General features: G+C 58.2%; 1 protein-coding gene across 13 annotated transcripts in view; it reads right to left on the reverse strand.

Annotated features, from left to right (window-relative positions):
* The window catches only part of MCF2L (MCF.2 cell line derived transforming sequence like), a 133,210-nt gene that overhangs the window by 40,464 nt on the left and 73,760 nt on the right, over positions 1 to 18,986 (reverse strand). For all 13 annotated transcript variants that reach the window (XM_077854904.1, XM_077854902.1, XM_077854896.1 and 10 more), the window contains 2 exons: positions 13,473 to 13,556; positions 10,643 to 10,757 (listed from right to left, as the gene is read on the reverse strand). In XM_077854904.1, coding sequence (XP_077711030.1) covers positions 10,643 to 10,757; positions 13,473 to 13,556 — 199 coding nt within the window. The remainder of the gene's footprint in view (positions 1 to 10,642; positions 10,758 to 13,472; positions 13,557 to 18,986) is intronic.

The raw sequence follows: 18,986 nt of genomic DNA on the forward strand, positions 1-18,986 counted from the left end.
AAGGGGACCACTGCTCCCCTTCCTGATTCCCACAGCCCACAGAGGGCAGAGTCCCTGCACTCCTGGGCACTTGAGTCCTGGGCTCAGGAGCCAGATGTCCGCTGACCTGCACCCGTCCCTTGCCTGCCAGGGTCCTTGCCCCAGGCCCCTGCCTGCACTCATGCACCATCCATCGCCCTCCGCCAGCCCCACGGCTTTCAGGCTTCTTTCCTCCAGCAGCAAAACTGTCCCCCTAATCATGGTCACAAATACCTTTAAAGACATCAAACTTTGTTACTATTGCCACCGAAAGATGGAATATACAGACGGACAACGGCCAGGTGTATCTAAAAACAGACCTCTGGCCCAGGACCTGCAGCAACCAGCCCAGAAAACCCGTAGTGTGGGCCGCAGCACAGACAGCTGGGCAGCCGTCCAGAAGTCACCCTGCAGGAAGGTGACTGCTGTCTCAGCAGAATACCCTGGAGGCCAGACACTCCCCTCCCCGGGGCCACCTGCCCCTGACGGCTAGGATGTGTCTAGTAACTGCGCTTCCCCAAGCTTTGTCCTGCTTCCAACCTGGGACCCACCAGAGAAAGCCCATGTGCTTCCCTCACCCATCCCACGGGACTTGCTCTAGTTAGCTGCCCCCGTGTCCCAGCCAGTGCCTGTGTCATGTCCCCCACCCCCAAGCTGACCCTGGCCAGTGCTTATGTCAGGGTTCCCCACCAAGGGCTTATCCCGGTCAGGTCCCACCTGTGTCAGGTCCCCCTCAGAGCCATCCCTGGCCAGTGCCTGTGTCAGATTCCCCCAGAGCTGACCCCAGTCAGCACCTGTGTCAGGTCCCCCCCAGAGCCATCCCTGGCCAGTGCCTGTGTCAGGGCCCCCCCAAGAGCTGCAGGGAGCTCTGAATGAACAGTCTCTGCTGCTGATCTCATGTGGTGTTCTCCATGTGTGTCCATCCCCCTAATGCAGAAGAATAGATGTACGAGTGACTGTTCACCCCTGCCTCCAGTGTGGGGCTGCTGTCATCTAGGGCCCCAGGGTCAGTGTGCCCATGGGTGAGCACTGGGCCACGCAGCACCCTGTGCCTGGTGGAGCCATGGCCTCCTCACCTTGGAGCGGAGAGCTCCTGAGGCCCTGGAGAGTCACCGCGTGGCACCCGTGAGTCTCCTGGGGGTGTGGCAGCTGCTCCCCAGGGCATGGCCTGGGCCTCAGGGTGGACGCGCCCAAGGGCCCCACGCTGCTAAGTCGTCCACATCTCGGAGCAATGTTTTCTGCAGTTCAAGCACCTATAGGTCACAATGAGTCAGGAGGCCTCCTAGTCGATTGCGTGGAAACAGAGAAGGTGAAGAGTTTGAGGAGGGAGAGCAGCCAGGCCGGGCGTTTCCTGGCACCCACAGCTACTGCTGGCTTGGAGCTCACGGCCTGCAGCTGGAGGCGGGAAGGGACCACGGCCATACTGGACGTCTTGCCAGTGTCAGGGTCAGGGTGATGGGGAGCATTCAGAGCCACCCGGAGGAGGCCGGCTCAGCCTGGTTGGAGGACCATAGGAGACAAGGCGGGGCTGGGGGGGGCTGCAGGATAGTCAGCCGCGGCCACGCATCCCAGACCACTCTTGGCCTGTGGTGGGACAGCTGTCAGGCGGAAGACCTCCCTCCCTGCAGGACCACGGGGTCCCTGAGAGCTGGGCCCGCCAGGGGTCAGGCAGGTGGCTGGGGCGGGTGGAGATGACGGGGGCGATGGGTAGAGCAGCGGGAGCCTGGCCTCAGACAGGAGCCACCCCTGCTGGGCCCCATGGACCTTGGCATGGTCTCCCCTCTCTCTCTCTCTCTCTCTCTCTCTCTCTCCCCCTCCCCTCCCCCCTCACCCCACGGTCTGACACTGGTCTCTGGACGTCAGCCGATGTCAAAGAGACCTTGTCTTCCTCTGTAAGGAAAGGTCATGGGTGCGTTTCTCTGCCCGTGTGCCCAGCTTGGAGCACCCAGCACGTGGATGATCCCTGAGCTCTCTCCATCCTGAGCTTCCCGGCTGTTTCTTCTCTCTTCTCAGGATTCAAAACCTTGCCCTGCTACGATAGTGTTTCTGTGCCATGTTTACCTAATCCTGGTCAGTGTTTCATCCCAGAAAGCAAAACGGTGAAAAAAACTCCAAGCGCCTTTTGAAAACTGTCCTGCACCCAACAGTCACGCATCTGTCCTGAGTCCCATGGTTTCCCACCAGGGCTGCCATCGCTCGGGCATATGCACACGGTGAGCCGAAGGTGCGTGGGCGCCGGCCGAGCGGCCCTTTACCACAAAGCACTGACCTCACCTCTCCTTCCTTCACAACCAAAAGAGCAGGAATTTCTGTGAAAAACCTGAAATCCTGGCATCTTCATGTTCTTTATATTCCAGGTTTCCCCCCACATCAATATGTGACAAAATGAACTCAGAAAGCCGAACCTACGATATCCAGGTGAATCACTGTGAATGTACCTGGGATTTGTGTGATGGCTGGCCGTGGGGCAGGAGCACGCACGGATCACTGGGAGCTCACCCACCCTGGCCCACGCAAGCTTGCGCAGCACACGATAAAACCGAGCATCTTCTCGATTTTTCAAAGGCTGATTTCTAATCTGGCTTTGGACTACTGACCTGTGCACTTAGATGTAGTTATGACAGTAATTAGTATGTTATGAATAAAAAAGATCCTAACAATCACATCAATCCCTTAAATACATTAAAAAAAAAGACGTGTACTGTCAGCCATTTCTTTATGATCATGGAATGAACTGCTCCCCAGGGACATACAGGCACCACCCTCAGAAGTCAGGGCCGTGCAGAGAAACTTCTAGAATCTCCTCATGACCTGCCTCAGGCTCTGCTGAAGCACTGGGGCGCAGGGGTCCAAGAACTGGCCCCCTTCTCCCGTCCTGACCCTGCTTATCAGGCTCCTCCCTCCTGTGTCTGCCTCTGGCATCTCTTCTCCACCTGTGCCGAAGCCTGAGTACCACCATCCCACCTGCAGCCCCGTGAGGCAGACGTGCTTGGTGCACTGACAGAGGCAAAGGAAGGGCTTCCCAGCCCCTGGCCGCACCTCGGCGTGGCTCCCTCACAGCAAACGTCCTTGTTTCCAAGCAGAGCAAGACCTGTGGTCTCTGCTCTTGGGCAGGGAGTCAGGGCACTAATCTCTTGTGCTCTTCTTCATAAATGCGGGCGCGGCGGCTGCTGACCCAATTCTTACCTGGTGGATGGAACCTGGGCCACGTCTGAGCTGCCCAGCATGGCCACACGTGAACTGAAATATGGGGAGACCCTCCAACTCCTGAACTTCCCCATTTACTTAGTTTTAATTTTTAAGTTTAAATGGCCACACGTGGCTAGTGGCTGTCACAGTGATGATGGTGATGGTGATGGAGAACGGAAGCAAAGAAGAGGACTGCAGGGGATAGGCAGCCTCTGGCCCCTGCCAGGAGGACAGAGAAACGGGCCCCATGTGCAGGAGGCCAGCATGGTGGGCAGTGGCCACTGAGCTCCCAGAGCTTCTGACCACGTGGGATGACGGGCAGGCTGAGCCAAGTCGTGGACAGCCAACGCCCTTTCCTTGCTAATCACACAGCTGGGGGTGGGGGAGGACTCTCAGGCCACAGCATCTGAGAGCCATGGCAAATGGATCACTGTCAAAGTGTTCCATCTCCGAGCCCCTACAACCAGCTATGTGCAGAACCAGGCTATTATAGGGAACCTGAAAGGAAAGGGGAGCACAGGTGAGGTTGCATCAGACTTGGCAGGTTTGACGTGCTGCAGCTGCTAAGAGCACAGGCTCCTGGGGCTGCCTTGAAGGGACCCCAAAACACACTCTGGATAGGACCCAGGCCGAACAGGGCATGCCTGTGTCTCCCGGCATGTGGGACACAGGGTTTTGATAGTGCCCCAACCCTTAACTGAAAGGGAAGGAGGCAGGCGGCAGGTGGAAGCTTCCACTTCTCATGTGTACGCTTTGAAGTGTATAGTACATATTCACACACACATCTTCTGTCTTTACCTTCAGATGTCATGACAAATTCAGTTGGAAATTACGTTGGCAGCAATAAGTAAGGTGCTTCCAAAGGCACCTGCTTTTCTCTTTCATTACCGTCCATGCAAACTGTGTGTGTGGGTGTAATTGTGCTGGCGTGTGCATGCGTGCATGGGGGCGCGCACCCACAGGAAGCCATATGAGTGTACATGGTGTTGTGTGTGCATGCATTCATGTGTGTACTTGCACATTTATGTGCACACATGTGTGTGAGGCTATGTGTGCCCATCATGGAAGCCAGTTGGGAGACAGGACCTCTCTCACCCTAGTAGCCAGATGGTTTGAACCAGGTCCAGGAACATCAACGTGATCATCAGCTTCAATGAACTCTAGCAGATCCTGAATTATGATTCATTTGTGCTGAGGAGAGACGGGGGCGCTGTGCAGGAAGGAAGATCTCACTGATTTTCCAAACCCTGGGGGTGAGGGGTGAATAAAGCCTCCAGGGCCCAGCACCTGGGGCTCCTGCAGGCTGCTGGGGGGAAGTGCAAGTCAAGGGCTGCTAAAATGGTTTTTCAGAGCAAAGTCAGAAATCTGTCTTAATCTTGGCAACCCCATGCATGTGACCCTGCACCAGTGTACACATGTGTACATGTGTGAGAACGCATGTGTGTGTGTGCTTGTACAGTGCCTATGTGAAGTGGCCTTGCACGACTCCGTTTGTGAAGAGAGACAGGATCCCACTGAGTTTGGAAACCACTTCTGCCACAGCGTGAGTGGGGCAAGACCAGCTCTGGACTGTGGACATGCTTGAAGGGGGAGGGGGTGGAGGGTCTGGAACCACAGGCAGGGAGGGGTTTGGGGGTCTGGAGCCACAGGAGGGGAGGGGTCCAGGTTAAGCACCGTAGGAGCGGACAGGCCAAGACGTCCAGGGGCTGGAGCCCAGGGCATTTGCCCCCCTGGACAGGCTCTGTAATCCTTCCCGGTTTGCAGAGTAATGGACTCTGTGCACAGCGAACATGGTTAGACACGGAAAAGATCAAGTGGTTGCCGCTTTTCTTTGTGTTTATGGACTAATTTCTATCAGCATAAATATGTCGTGATTTCCCTCATCTCAGAGACCCTGGTCTGCATCCCTGTCTCCAGCTCCACCTACTTGGCCTCTATCTTTGCTTCTCTTGTCTCTGAGTCCGCTCTGCCCGTTATTGTTAAATTTGCTCCAAATCACGTTTCGCTCCCAACTCTCCACCAGAACTGTTCTTGCAGGGGATCCCAGTGGCCTGTTGGCCTGAGATTCCTGCTGTCTCCCCAGGAGGTGATCATAAGTGCTCGGCTGCAGCGGGACACCTGGGACTCCCTTCCTTGCCCCCATCCCACCTCTAGGGGTTCACTCCCCAAATGCCCATGACTCCCAAACCCGCAGGCTGCTGGGACCCAGCTTGCATTCCAGGTATACCTGCAGGCTCTGGCCTCCTCTCTGCTGCCCCCTCTTTGGATGACCGCTCCCCCCAGACCATGGGGCCCTCTCACTGCTACGTCCTGGTGGGGACACTGCCCCTGCCCCAGGACTGCGGCCCCTCCTACAATGCCCCTTTGCCCCATTTCACTGATAAGAATGAAGACCCCTCCTGAGAGGGTCCCACCCACGGGTCAGGGAGCTGACCACCTCCCATGACGGGGCCCTCACCTGTCTTGTCTCTCGTTTTTCTCTTTCCATAATCCAAACAACCCACTTCATTCACTGAGAATGTGAAGAGCAGGACTTGACTTATTTGTTCACTTTTGGGTCCAAGTGTGCCCAGAACCTGGATGCTTCTCACAGACAGTGACAGGGTGACCTGTCTGGGTCATAGGGCCACCCTGGGGGCAGGGCCCAGCAGACGGTGCCAAGTGAGCCTCATTGGGAAGGGCCGGGGTCTGAGGGGCCTGGATGGCAAGACCCGGTCCTCAGTGGGCCAGCACGCAGCTGCACCTGGCTGACGCTGCCCATTGCATCCTGGCATCTTTCCATGTTACCTTCACTGAGGTTTCCAGAAGACCAGTTGTGGGACCCAAGGAATTTAACAAAAATCCCCTACTCCTGGACAAGCAGAGCAGGACTAAGGCCTCCCCCACCCTAGCCAACTCGCTGAGCACACCGTTACCGGAAACCTGCTCATATAGGAATGCGGAACCCCTAACCGCCAAAGAATGTAAACCCCACCTCTTGCCCGCCAAACCTGCCTGCCAATTCTGACCAGAGTGATAGGCTAGTTCAAACGGTCACGACAGGGTAAATTGTAATTCAATTGGCCACTTGCGTGTGGACCGACATGACTATGCAATCTTCTGTGTGTGTTACAATCTCATTGGCCACTGGCCCCTATAAAAACTGCTACACCTCTTAGCCTTGGGGTCCAAGTCCCTGCTCCGCTGTGTCGGGTACACTTGGACCCAAGCTCCAGCTTGCAAATAAACCCTCATGCGCTTGCATCGGTGTCGGCTCCTTGGTGGTTTCTCGGAGTTGCAATCTTGGGCACAACACAGTCAGGTGCTTCCCATTTCTGTGCGTGCGGACAAGGCCTGCTGGGCTGCCATGAGGGATTTCAACACAGCCAGGAACTACCAATCAGGGTCATGGCTGAATCGGGGCTCCTGCTTTTGCAGTAATGACTGAAGCAGCACGTACGTTGTTTTAAAAGATGCGATTAGGGCAGCCCGGGTGGCTCAGTGGTTTAGCGCCACCTCTAGCACAGGGCCTGATCCTGGAGACCTGGGATCGAGTCCCACGTCAGGCTCCCTGCATGGAGCCTGCTTCTCTCTCTGTGTGTCTCTCATGAATAAATAAAATCTTTAAAAAATAATAAAAGATGCGATTAAAGCTGGGTTTAAAAACCGTGAGTTAAGTTCTCAGAGCAGCAGTCTGCACCACCTGCTGTAATCCTACCCTTCCACCCGTGGTAGGGGTGTTCCCCGCCTATCTCCCTGACCCAGAGGGCCAGGACAGTGATCTGCCTGCCCACCTATTCCTCCCGTGCACAGGGAGGCAGTGGGGGCATCCCAGGTCCCCAAAGGAGAGCAGGGCCACGGCCTCTCTTGGGCATCAGCACCTGGCTGGTCCTTAGCCTGAAGATGGGGACACAGGGCCTGGCTCCCCCTGGGGACTTCCCCATAGTCAGGGGGTTCCGTGAGCACCCAGCCGTGCAGGAATGCAGTGGCTCTGGAGGAAGACGGCCCCACCCAAACAGGTCCCTCTCTCAGACCTGACCTCCTCCACTGCCACCCTCAGGGTCAGGACTGAGGGCTCCCCAGAGAAGGTGGTGGGAGTGGCTGGGCCCAGGTCCTGCCCAGGGCTGCACCCCTAGCACCCGATTGCTCTCCTGTGACCCCATGTGCCCTTGGGGGCCTCAGCTGTCTTCTTGGAGCAGGCACGTGGGGTTGCGTCTGGCCCTCCTACTAGCCCCTCACCCGGAAAGGAGACAGAGGGTAAACCACAGGCTGAGCGACACCTACCACACACCCTGGTCCTCGGGAATAGAGCCCACAGCTCTGAGCCTCAGATACGCACTGGGGCCTCTCGGGAGGCTCAACAGCACCGTGGAGCCACGGGGCCACGGAGCCAGCGGCACTTTGGGTGTGAGCCGTGCACGTGTTCTGGGAGACGAGGCTTCTGGAAAGGGCTCATTCTGCCAAGGATAGAAGAGCAGAGACAGAAAGCCTGCTGTCCTAATCAGAGGGGTCAGGGAGCTTGCCCTGTGATTTGCTTCATGTGTCTCCAAATGAACATGATTAGTCCAGCACACATTTGCCAAGGAGCCGTGTGCCTGCTGTCCCTGGCCTGCATCCTAGGCAGACGTGGAGCTATGATTGTGACCATTTCATACAGGACCCAGGAAGCCTGGTGGGCAAGGGCCCCGCTTGCTCTGAGATGGAGGGGCTGGCTTCTTTCTTTAGGTGGGTGTGATGGAGGGCCTCCCTGAGGAGGCCTGGAGCATGAAACGGAGCCATCTCAAGTGCTCCACCGAGGGGCAGCAAGTGCAAAGGCCCCCAGGCCAGATCTGCCAAGACCAGCAAGCATGGGAACCCCTGGGCAACCTGTTGTGCAAGCCTGGAAGGCCCGAGAGGTGCTAGAGGTCCGGCTGCCCCCTCCCCAGCATCATGCCTGCTTGTGCCTGGGGAGAGGGCTCACGTCCACATCAGGCCTGGACTATAGGGTGTTGACATTTCTAAACATAAAATGATTCTTTGACCTTTAAAACATCCAAGAGTGACCAGAAAACAGAATGCCTCATGCAAGCCGCCACTGTCTGTGGGACCCAGGAAATTTAACAAAAATCCCCTACCCCTGGACAAGCAGAGCAGGACTAACTCCATTTCGTGCTGCACCCGCCACCTCCTGTATCACCCCCACATGACCTGCTTATTGCTCAAGGCGCTGCCCCACCCGAATCAAGCCGCTGGGCACATCCTAATCGGAAATCGGCTCATAACAATGTAACCCCGCTTTGTGCCCCCCAAAACTGCGCGCGATTCTGACCAAAGTAATAGGCCAGCTCAAGTGGATCCTATAGGGTAAGGGGTAATTCAATCGGCCACCTGCGTGTGGACCGACAGGACTGTGCAACTTTCTGCGTATCCCATGGGCCACTGGCCCCTATGAAGCTGCTACCCCGCTTAGTCTCGGGGTCCAAGTCCCTGCTCCGCTGCGTCGAGTACCCTTGGACCCAAGCTCGAGCTTGTAATAAACCCTCGTGTGTTTGCATCGGTGTCGGCTCCTTGGCGGTTTCTCGGATTCGCGATCTTGGGCACAACATGTCTGCTCCAGGCACCTGGTCTTGGGCTGGCCACGGCCTCTCCTGGACTCAGGCGGCCGCACCCACACCAGAGACCACATGGGCATTCGGGGTCGGCAAGCCCTGCCTGCGGGCTCACACAGCGTTCTTCTCTTAGTCCAGAGCTCCCACAGCGTTCCACGCCCACTGCTGTGCACATGGGGGACTGGAGTTACATCCTGGGTACCCCACATGTCCCTGAACCCGCGTCCCTTCCCAAGGATGCCTCTCGGTGCCTGACCACCGGGAGCCCGTGTCTTCCCACCACTTCACGGCGCTGCACTCATGGCTGGTGGCCTAGCGGGCAGAGTGGGCCTGACAACTGCCATTCCGTCTCTGACCCCAAGGCCCAGGGACAAGGAACGGAGACTCTCAGAGGTACTGCAGCCCCCTCCGCCCCCCGGAAGCCCCTCGAGGGTGCACAGCCGGCCCAGGGGCCCTAAGGAAGGCTGCTAGGCTCCCGGGCTGCCTGTGGTCCCTCCACCTCCACTCAGCCACCCGGAGCCCAGTGCTCAGAACGAAAGAATGGTGGACCCTGTGTGACCCAGGCCACGACCCCATCTTTGTCCTGCCAGGTGACCACTCAGCACCCAGATCCCTGAGGAGGGCTCCCCGTCCCCATCCCAGGATACTAGAAGGATCTACAACCCCCAGCACTGATTGGTGACAGGCTGTTGTCATATGACAGGAACCTGCTGACAGAACTTGCCGTTTTGGTCTGTTTTCAGATTAGATCAATTCATGGTGCTCTAAATTACGCAAATTCAGAACCTGTCCTTATGGACACTGAGGAGTGAGGATGGCGTCCTGGGGACGTGGGAGGCTGAGCTTCTCCACTGCGTCACTGGAGAGACGAGGTCACCCTCGAGGCTGTCCTGACCCAGTGTGCTGCGGCTATTGCTCATCAGGGTGTGAGGTCCACGTCCTCCCCTTTCTCAGGTAGCCCCCTCGGCTCAAGGATCCATGGGACGCCCCGGTGTGGCTGGGAAACTAATCAGGGTGTAGCCCTGCCTTTCTGGAACGTGGGGTCCAGCTCTGCTCATAATAAAACAGAACCCCCGATGGGGGAGCTGCCTCTGGGGTCTGTTCTCCCCACGTGAAGGGCATGAGGGGCATGGCAGGTCAGGCCTGAGCCCCCAAGGGTCTTCCCTCATGGAGCACAAGGCCTGCAGCTCACAGTGGCCCTGCCTGTGTAACGGAGGGCTGGATGCTGTGAGCGAGGTCCCCCAGGCTCTGTTGGCCCCGGACCCCACCTGCTCTGTGGGGCCATCGATGTAGGAATGAGTCAGGGACAGATGGGGCTAGGCAGGGAAAGGCCCCAGAGTCAGGCTCCTACCCATCCCAAGAAAACTGAGATGAGACAGTAAAAACAGGAAAAAATAAACCCGGCTCCCTGGCTCCAAAATGTTAGGGAGTCTCCCCCTTTAATGGCTACTAAGTGGTCACAGAAATCCCAGATGCAGAGAAATGTTATGGGGGAGAGATTAACCAGAGAGAAGGGAACCCTTGTTTGTGCTCATGTCATTTACAAAGAAACACTCGTTTGTTACAAGTGCACCATGTTTGTCCCAAACATAGACATGATATTTACAAACACACCGGATAGTGACAAGAAATTTACCAGGTTCCCTGGTCAGTTTCCTATAAAAGAAGGTAAAAGGCCTCAGTGGCAACCCTGCTGGGACCCCTCTCACTCTTGAGAGCTTTCTTCATCTCTGCTTAATACATTTCTATCCCTTTTCATTCTTCTACTCATGAGACAAGAAGCGAGGTCTCCCCTGTCAACGTGCGCCCCCCCCCCCCCCCTCGCACTACCTCCTTGTTGGACGGCCTCGAGGCTCAGCAGCACGCACCTGGGGATACTGGTGAGGTAGGTCATGACATTCTGGAACTCCTTGTCGGGGACGTCGCTGAAGGCCGGGTAGTCTGGGAAGGTGATGACGGGGCTGCCGTCCTGCCCCCGCCCACCTGGGGAGAGAGCGAGGCAGCACTTAGTGCCTGCGTCCACCCAGAATGGATGGCGTCTTGTCGCAGCTCAATGTTGCTCATTAGGGAAGAAACGTGTGCTTTTCAGGGAAACCCTTGGCGTGTACAAGAGTGACATGTGTTCCAACAATCCCCTATTATCTTGTCCTCATGGGGCAGCCACCCGAATATGCGGCACTTTTCCTCCCAAACGTTCCCTGGGTTCCTGCACACGATTGAGATGGTGCCGCCTCCTCCCACAGGCATCCCACTTGCTTGCTAATGCTGAGAAGTAGTTTTCTGTGTTTTGTAAAGGACGGCAGCCACTCTAAACCCTGCACAACAGTCGGTCTCCCACCCTAGCCGACCTCCTGAGGCTCTGCGTGGTCTGTGACCCACCCCCTCGGACAACTGGGACCAGAGGGGGCCATGACTTTGGCAGCGTGAGAGGGGAGGGCACTGGGTAGGGGAGGGGGACCAGGGGGACTTCTCTGAGCCGAGACACAGCAAGGAAGAGTTGGGTGTGGGCCCAGGACCTGGGAAGATGATCTTGAAGAGGAGGCTGGGTTTGCTCTGGGGCACATGGGGTCTGAGTTGTCCCACAGACAATCGGAGAAGCAGTGGACAGGCCAGAGGCCAAGAACACCGAGGAGTCACCAGGCCCAGCTTAGAGTCTACCTGCTAGCCGGCATGCTGGGGCGGCTGGAGATGGCCCCCTTGATGGATGGCCTGTCTCCCCCTGCCTCGACCACCTGTCTGGCCTGTTGGATGTGGCACAAGTGATGCTGGGAAACTCTTGAGGCTGGGCCACAGGACACAGCAATGTCCATCCTCCCGGCTCAGAGCTCCTTTGTGGGTGCTGGCCATCCAGGGAGCAGCAGCCTTGTGGCCACCACATGCCAGGGAGCCCAACCAGCTGGGGAGGGAGCGGCTGGCTTGGTGCAGGAAACCAGAGATGCCACGTGTGTGAGGGCAGCACTCTGACTCCAACCAGCCAGTGCCACATGGGGCAAAAGAACCCAGGAAGGCCCTTTCTGAATTCCCACCTATGGAATTAGCGATAAATCAATAAAAGGGTTGTCTGGACCTCCCTAAGCTTGGGGGCAGCCTGAGCAGTGAGCGTGGGCTCACCACATCCTGGACCTCACTGGAGCGCATCCAGGCAGCCCCCCAATCCCCACGGCTCAGGCCCCAGGGGACCTCCCAGTGTTTCTCAGGCGTGTCCTCGGCTTTCTCACTGATTTACAGTAAAGTCCAAAAGCACCAAGTCTGATGAAGTTGATGGAATTATGCTGAAAACCTTAGTCTGTGTAAGTCTACAGGGGCGAGGGGCTGAGCACCCACACACCGTGGAGGTGCTGGTGGCGGGATGCAGTCAGGTGCCCTGAACCGGGGCAGATATTCATGGTATTCACTGTGGGAGGTGCTGGAGGTGCCTGGTGGGGTGTAAGGGGGGGGGACCTGCCTTGGGATGGATCCTCTCGTCACTGTCACTCAGCCAGATCCCCGTGTGAAGGAGCCCTATGAGAAGCAGCGGGCAAGGTCAGGCTAGGTCAGGCCCACGGGGAGGGACCCTCCTCACATCTGCAACATCCCTGCCTGAGCTATTGGCTGGCATTTGCATAATAGAAAAGCTGTGTGGAGGGGAGCCTTAGGGCCATCCTGGGGCTCTGCTTCCTCCCCAGGTAAGGCCAGGAGGGTGGGATTACCACCTAGAGGAAGGTCAAGGTCATGAGTCTGGGTCACTATGCATCACACCTGGGGCTTTGGGGTCCTCAAGGGGCAGGGCGGGCAGGTGGCAGGAGCCTGCACAGGGCCTCAGCCCCCGAGGCAGCACCCCCACAGTGACAGATGCGCCCTCCTGTTGATGAGCCCCCCTGAGCTCCCCACTCTGTCCTGCTGAGAACCTTGGGTTCCCGCTGTGGCCCCTGAACTCTGGTCCACATGTCAGGGCCACATGTCAGGCTTCCAGCCCAGGGCACAGGCAGGAGAGCTGGAGAAAGGCCAAGGCAGCCCCTGGAGGTGAGGGCTAGTCTTGGGGCTCAGGAGGGGAAGGGCCGCCTGTGAGTGGGGCCATTGCCTGCAAAGAGGAGCCTGTGATAGGTTGTTTTGTCCCAATGGGGCACCCGCATAGCCTGAGGGTGGCCCACTCAGGTGCTCTCACACCCTTAGCACCCACCACACTCTGGCACTGTCCAGTGGCTGGGGTTGCACACCCTGGCCAGACGGGACAGCAGGTGATCCCACGGGGTGGAGGTAACACCTGGTCCTGAGGAGAGGGTGCAGCCGCAGAGAGTCTGGGAATTGGGACCCCATGGCAGGCTGCTGCACTCCGGGGCCTTCTCTGCAGAGGCTAGGTGTGCTCTGTTGGGGAGGCTCCCAGCGGCTGGACACTGCAAGAATGAGGTCAGCTTTTCCCTGTTCCTACTTCACCCGCTGCAGGAATGTTCTGGACACCACAGGCAGGAGCGCTTGGGCTCTGTCCCTCTCAGGACCCCAAGTGACCTCCAACTGGCTCTTCTATGGCCCCAAGCCGCCTACCCCCACCACAGGCATCGCATAGCCTCTCCTGGCCCTCGGTGAAATCCAGAGCAGGCCATGCTGTAGGCCTTGTCCCCGGTTCCACCACCCGGACCAGGCCCACGTCGTCACAGGAAACTGAGAGGTCCCTACCGCCTGGCACAGACCCTCCCTCCTGCCTGCCCGCCCGGCGCTCACCAGACAGATATGCAAAGCGTTTCTTCAGCTGGTCCTGGATGTCCGCGGCACAGAGCGGTGTGATGTCCTGGTGCATGATTTCATCTGCAGGGAGAGCAGATAGACACCGTGTCATTTGGTGGGAACCACCTCACACAGCCACGCACATCCGTGAACACCTGACAGGACCAGCGGTCACGTGCTCGGAAAAAGGGATTTGAGTTTCCAAAGCACAGAAACCTTTGTTTCTCAGCACACAGAAAGCTAGGTGCTGGGTGGTTCATCAATATTTAAGATGCGGCATGAGGCAGAGAGGAGGCAGGCAGGCGGGAGGAGGGAAGGACGGATGTGCAGGCAGAAGGGCGCAGGGATGTGAGGGCGGGGAACTAGGACGAGCCACCCGTGAGCAGTGCCTGGTGTGCAGCCCCCGGGAGCACACGGCCCCCGCCCCTGCCGGTGCCCCAGGGTGGCTGGGCACGTGCTCAGCCACTGCGGCCCAGCCGAGGCCTGCAGGTCCGCGGGGAGACCTGGCCGTGGCGCTGCGTCTGCAGCCTCCATACACACACAGGGACATGAGGAGGCCTACCCTGCACAAGGGGCCCCCACCTGCCGGATGCCGAGCGGTGCCCAGGGGTCCCTGAGCCAGATACTGTTGCAGACAGGAGAGGCAGCAGGGCCACCTCAGGGGCCTGGGGGCGACCCGGCAGTAGCCCGAGCTGCACCCTGGAGACTGATGGGAAGCAAGGAGGTTTTTTGAGACTCTGGGGAGCCTGGGGTCGGGCAACCAGATGTCCCTGCAGAGTGTGTGAAGCTGGGGTGCCGGCCTCAGTGCCACACCAGTGATCGTGTGCTTCACAGCCAGACCCCCACTGAATGGCAGAGTTTGCATTCTGGGGCGTTAGCAGCATTTCCTTTTTATTTATTTATTTATTTATTTATTTATTTATTTATTTATTTATTTATGATAGTCACAGAGAGAGAGAGAGAGAGAGAGAGGCAGAGACACAGGCAGAGGGAGAAGCAGGCTCCATGCACCGGGAGCCCAACATGGGATTCGATCCCGGGTCTCCAGGATCGCGCCCTGAGCCAAAGGCAGGCGCTAAACCGCTGCGCCACCCAGGGATCCCCGTTAGCAGCATTTCTGTAGAGACTCAGGACCTGTGCTGACCACTCACGGATTCTCCCACGCCCAGTAGGAGGCCCAGTAGGAGGCCCAGGCCGTGAACAGCCTGGAGAAACGGGTCAGGGAGCTCTTCCGCCCTGAACATCACCCCGGAGGCAGCAAAACGCTACCTGCACGGAGCAGCCTGAAGTCCAGCTCTTCTGGTCTTGCAAACAAGCCAGAGTAAACAGGTGACACAGTTGGGCACACAGGCAGCTCTCTGGAGCAGCCACGCACCCTGGCGGCCCTGCTCCCGACAGGCGTGCCTCTGCCTCTGCACCTGCCCGGCCCCGCAGAGTGGCAGTGGGAGGATCTGCGGTCAGGAGGGGGCAGCAGCTGGTGTTCCTCACACTCAGAAGGGCGGGACCTGCCCGGCCTCCCCAGCACTGAGGCCGCTGCATGACATTTCAGCAGCAGCTCCCCTGTGGGGAATGAAGGCCCTGAGAGAGCTTGGACAGGTTTTCTGAATTCTGGACGAGGGGATGTGCGCTGGCCACGTGTTCGTTTGCAGTGCACAGCCCAGATGGGGCGGGGGCCGGACGTTCAGAATTTCCTTCTCCACTGGAAGGAGTAGCACGGTTAATACTGCACCTGTGCCACGGTTCGTCGGTTCAGACTGTGATCCCAGAGACACATGTCATCAAGCACAGACCGTGGCTGGTAAGGCCTCCGGGAGTCTGGAGACAGGCCCAGGGCAGGGAAAGCAGCCTGGATTCTGAGTGAGCAAGTCCCTTCATGGGGACCCAGCGTCTGTGACGATTGTAGCCTCCAGTGTGTGCCAGTTCCCAGACCTCCCCACCACCCAGACCTCAGGATTCCCGCCAGACTCCACCAGCCCACGAGGAAAGATGACCATGGGCATCCAGGTCTCTGATGGTGGAGGCTGCACGGTAATCCTCAGATGGCGTCTGTGCCCAGCTACCCCGATGGCACAGGGCTTTCCCACGTGCTAGACGGGGCTGCTCTTACTGATGATTGCTGTTCTGTCTGTGACAGAGGGACAGTCCCACTGGCTGCATCATCACCAACGTGAATTTGGTTTCTTGGAGAGACCTCTCTGGGCCTCGTCAACCACTCTCCTCTGTGGACACTGGTTGCTCTCCTGTTCCTGGAACTTCTCCAATGGGTGGGCCAAGGTCCCTCAGGCCTCGGGGACTTTAGCCTTTACACGAGCTGCTCCTAGTGATGCTTCTCCCATATCTGCGGGCCAGTCCAATCTTCCTCAGTTCCTGGCAGAGATGTCACCTCTTCAGGGAAGGCTTTCTCCACCCTCTGGCCTGGGCTGGGCCTCACAGCCCCTTGCACACCCACCAGAGCTCCTGCGGACCCACTACTCAGGCACTCAGCAAGAGATGCATGACACAGTGACTTCCCAGAGCAGCATTTGGAATCCAGCTAATTCGGCAAAGTTCTTTCTGGCATTCACACAGGTTGGCACAGAGTCTGCAGAGCTCACGGGGTGCTGACCGCTGGGGCGTGTGGACTGGTGGATCCCACACTGGCCAGGCTTCTGGGGCAGATCTCATTCTAATACTGTGTTTAGGGGATCCCTGGGTGGCGCAGCAGTTTGGCGCCTGCCTTTGGCCCAGGGCGCAATCCTGGAGACCCGGGATCGAATCCCACATCGGGCTCCCGGTGCATGAGCCTGCTTCTCCCTCTGCCTATGTCTCTGCCTCTCTCTCTCTCTCTGTGACTATCATAAATAAATAAATAATTAAAAAAAAATAATACTGTGTTTAGGTCTAAGACCCCATTTAGGTATGACCGAGAGCATCACTCTGGGCATAGACTGTGCTGGGAATGGCACAGAGGTAAGTCCGTTTGTAGGGACTCCATCTAAGTGCCACTCTGCTTATGTGGTCACTGGACACCCCTCCATCAGCTGGAAATAAAGACCAGGGCATGTGGTTTGTGTCACTGTCACCTAGTGGCTCCTGCAGCCCCCTGGCCGCGGCCAGCTCCTGCCCACCCTGCATCAGATCTCGCTCTGGGATGGGACAGGTTTGCCCTTCGTGGCAGAGGGCACACCGTGACCACCGGCCCAGCAGGAAATGGGGGGAGCCCCTGTGCAGGAACGGGTAAGCCGCCTCTGGTGCTCCAGTGTCAGAAGTGTGGACAGGAAGGGAGTCGCCCCACCCGCCGGCCCAATAAAAGGGTCAGGCAGGGCCCCACTCCTCAGAGAACCACTCTGTGCGAGCACAGTGCCGCGTGGATAACTACCCGTTTCCTGCATTCCCTTCTCACCAGATGCAGAAGGAGACCCCAGGTGATGAGCCAATCCCCGGGTTGATCCGAGGGAGGCTCACAAGGGGCCTGGACACAGAGAGGGCAGGCAGTGCTGCCTGTGGGGCCCCCACAGGGGTGGGGCTGGGCGGGCTTGGAGGCCTGCTCACCCCTGGGCAGGAACCTCTCCTCGGTTCAGCTCCAGACAAGGATCTGGGGGAGAAGCTCCACCACTGCAAGCCGCACACACGGTTATGAACAGGCCCCCTTCTGGGCTGCAGTCTTAGAGGGCAGGGGTGGCAGTACGCCCCATCCCTAGAGCCTCCTCCCAACACCGTGAGACCACCTGCAAGCACTCCTCCTCCTGCGCAGTGACTGCAGAGCTTGCTTTGAGGACAATTTCCTAATGGAGATGGGGCTGCATTGGAGACTCTGGCCACGCCTGTCCACTCCAAGGACCACGTGACCCTCAGCTTTGCTCAGTGGGGTGGCCACTCCCAGGACCAGGGCCTACAGTAGATGGAGGGTTCGTGGGGGCCCCGAAAGCCCACTTACAGAGAGTGGACCATCCTGGGCCAGGTAGCCCCTGCACCCCAGGAGAAGCCTCGATTTGGGTTCAGCAGCCCTTCCCTGCTGCTTGCTGGTGACCTTGGACCCTGCTCAGAAGCAGCAGGTGCGGGCAGTAGCAGAAGCCTTTGGCCATGCTTGTACAATTGCCCGAAAGTCCACACCTGAAGGTTTTTATTTTCACTCAAAATACAAAGTCCAAGGTGGAGTGACACGTGGGTGGGGTTCTCACACTGCCAAACGGATCCAGTGGTCTCCAAACCAGGAGCAAGGTGTGTGCAGAAGGCACAGGAGGAAGGGGAACACAGAGGAGTAGAGTCCTGCTGAGTAAGAGGGAGGCCCCCTGCTCCTTAGGGGCTGCGTGGGGGTTCTGTGCTGCAGCCACTGCAGATGCCCAAGGTCCAGGCCGCTTGGGTGGTGGGTTCTCCCAATACCTGTGTGTTCCTCATGGTCATTTGTGACTGGAGTGGGCGTGACCAGATCCCATTACAGGCAGTGCATCCTTAACTCAGGTCAGCAGATGTCCTCACCTCAGGAAGCAAATCCTCACCAATTCTTAAATACAACACTGTGTAGAAAAAAAGATGCTCAGGCAAAACTGCATCGTGGGAAAAGCATCTTCCACTGCAGAGAGCTTTCAGTGCCCGGGCACCCACTCAGTAGGGACGTGGAGGCTGGGCAAGGCTGTGCCAGGGCCGTCGGCGCTCTCCTGCCCATGGCCACCCTGCATTCTCCACCCTGCCTGCCCCATGTGGGCACAGTCACTGAGTGGACCCAGCGCCAGCTGCCCCGCCAGGTGATGCTGAGCTGAGCTCAGACCTGTTTCCAGTCCGCCGGACGGCAGGTTGGAGGTGGTGTGGTCTGTGGCACACTTGGGGACACTAGGAGGGTTTGTCTCTGCCGTAACAGCAAACCCCTTCCCGTTCGTCAACGCCTATCCTAGGAAGGCCGTCAGCTGGGTGCGCCGCAGCATGCGCTGTCCGCATTCACACTGGGCCAGCTGTGGCGGGCGTCCCCGCCCACTATCCTGGGCATGGGATTGCGGATGTCACAGCACATACTCGACGGGTTCTGAGCTCTGAGCTGGACCCAACTTAGGCACAAACAATGTTGGAACACAGTCCCGTGGAGGTTAAGTACACTACCTCTGCGCCGGTGAGCAGGGCCATGCAGACACCCGCATAGGGGCCACTCCCCTCTGTCTTTGCCAAGGGCAGGCAAGTCAGCCCCGATGGCCCTCGGAGTCCTCCTTAACACCAGCTTCAGGTGGCCTGACTGAGTCTGTGGAGATGGCACCCAAGCCATGGCCAGGGCAAGCGGTGCTCAGCACCCGCCGTCCCCCAGACCAGAGCATTTCTTTGGCCCAACTCTGCAACTGGGGACAGACGGAAGGGGCCGAGGGCTCTGGGGGCTGGCGGGGAGCTCCCCCCGCGCTCGTGGTGGAGTAACATCGGAGAATCGCCCACTGAAGACCCGGCCTTCAGGGAGGTTCTGATACGAGCCCCTGCCGACCTCCCCCAGCCCGCCAAGGTCTCCCGTCAGCCGGGAGAGCAAGCATTACTTGAGCGTCTATGCGATGACCA

The sequence above is a fragment of the Canis aureus genome, chromosome 17, assembly GCF_053574225.1.
Source record: "Canis aureus isolate CA01 chromosome 17, VMU_Caureus_v.1.0, whole genome shotgun sequence".
Classification (NCBI taxonomy): Eukaryota; Metazoa; Chordata; class Mammalia; order Carnivora; family Canidae; genus Canis; species Canis aureus.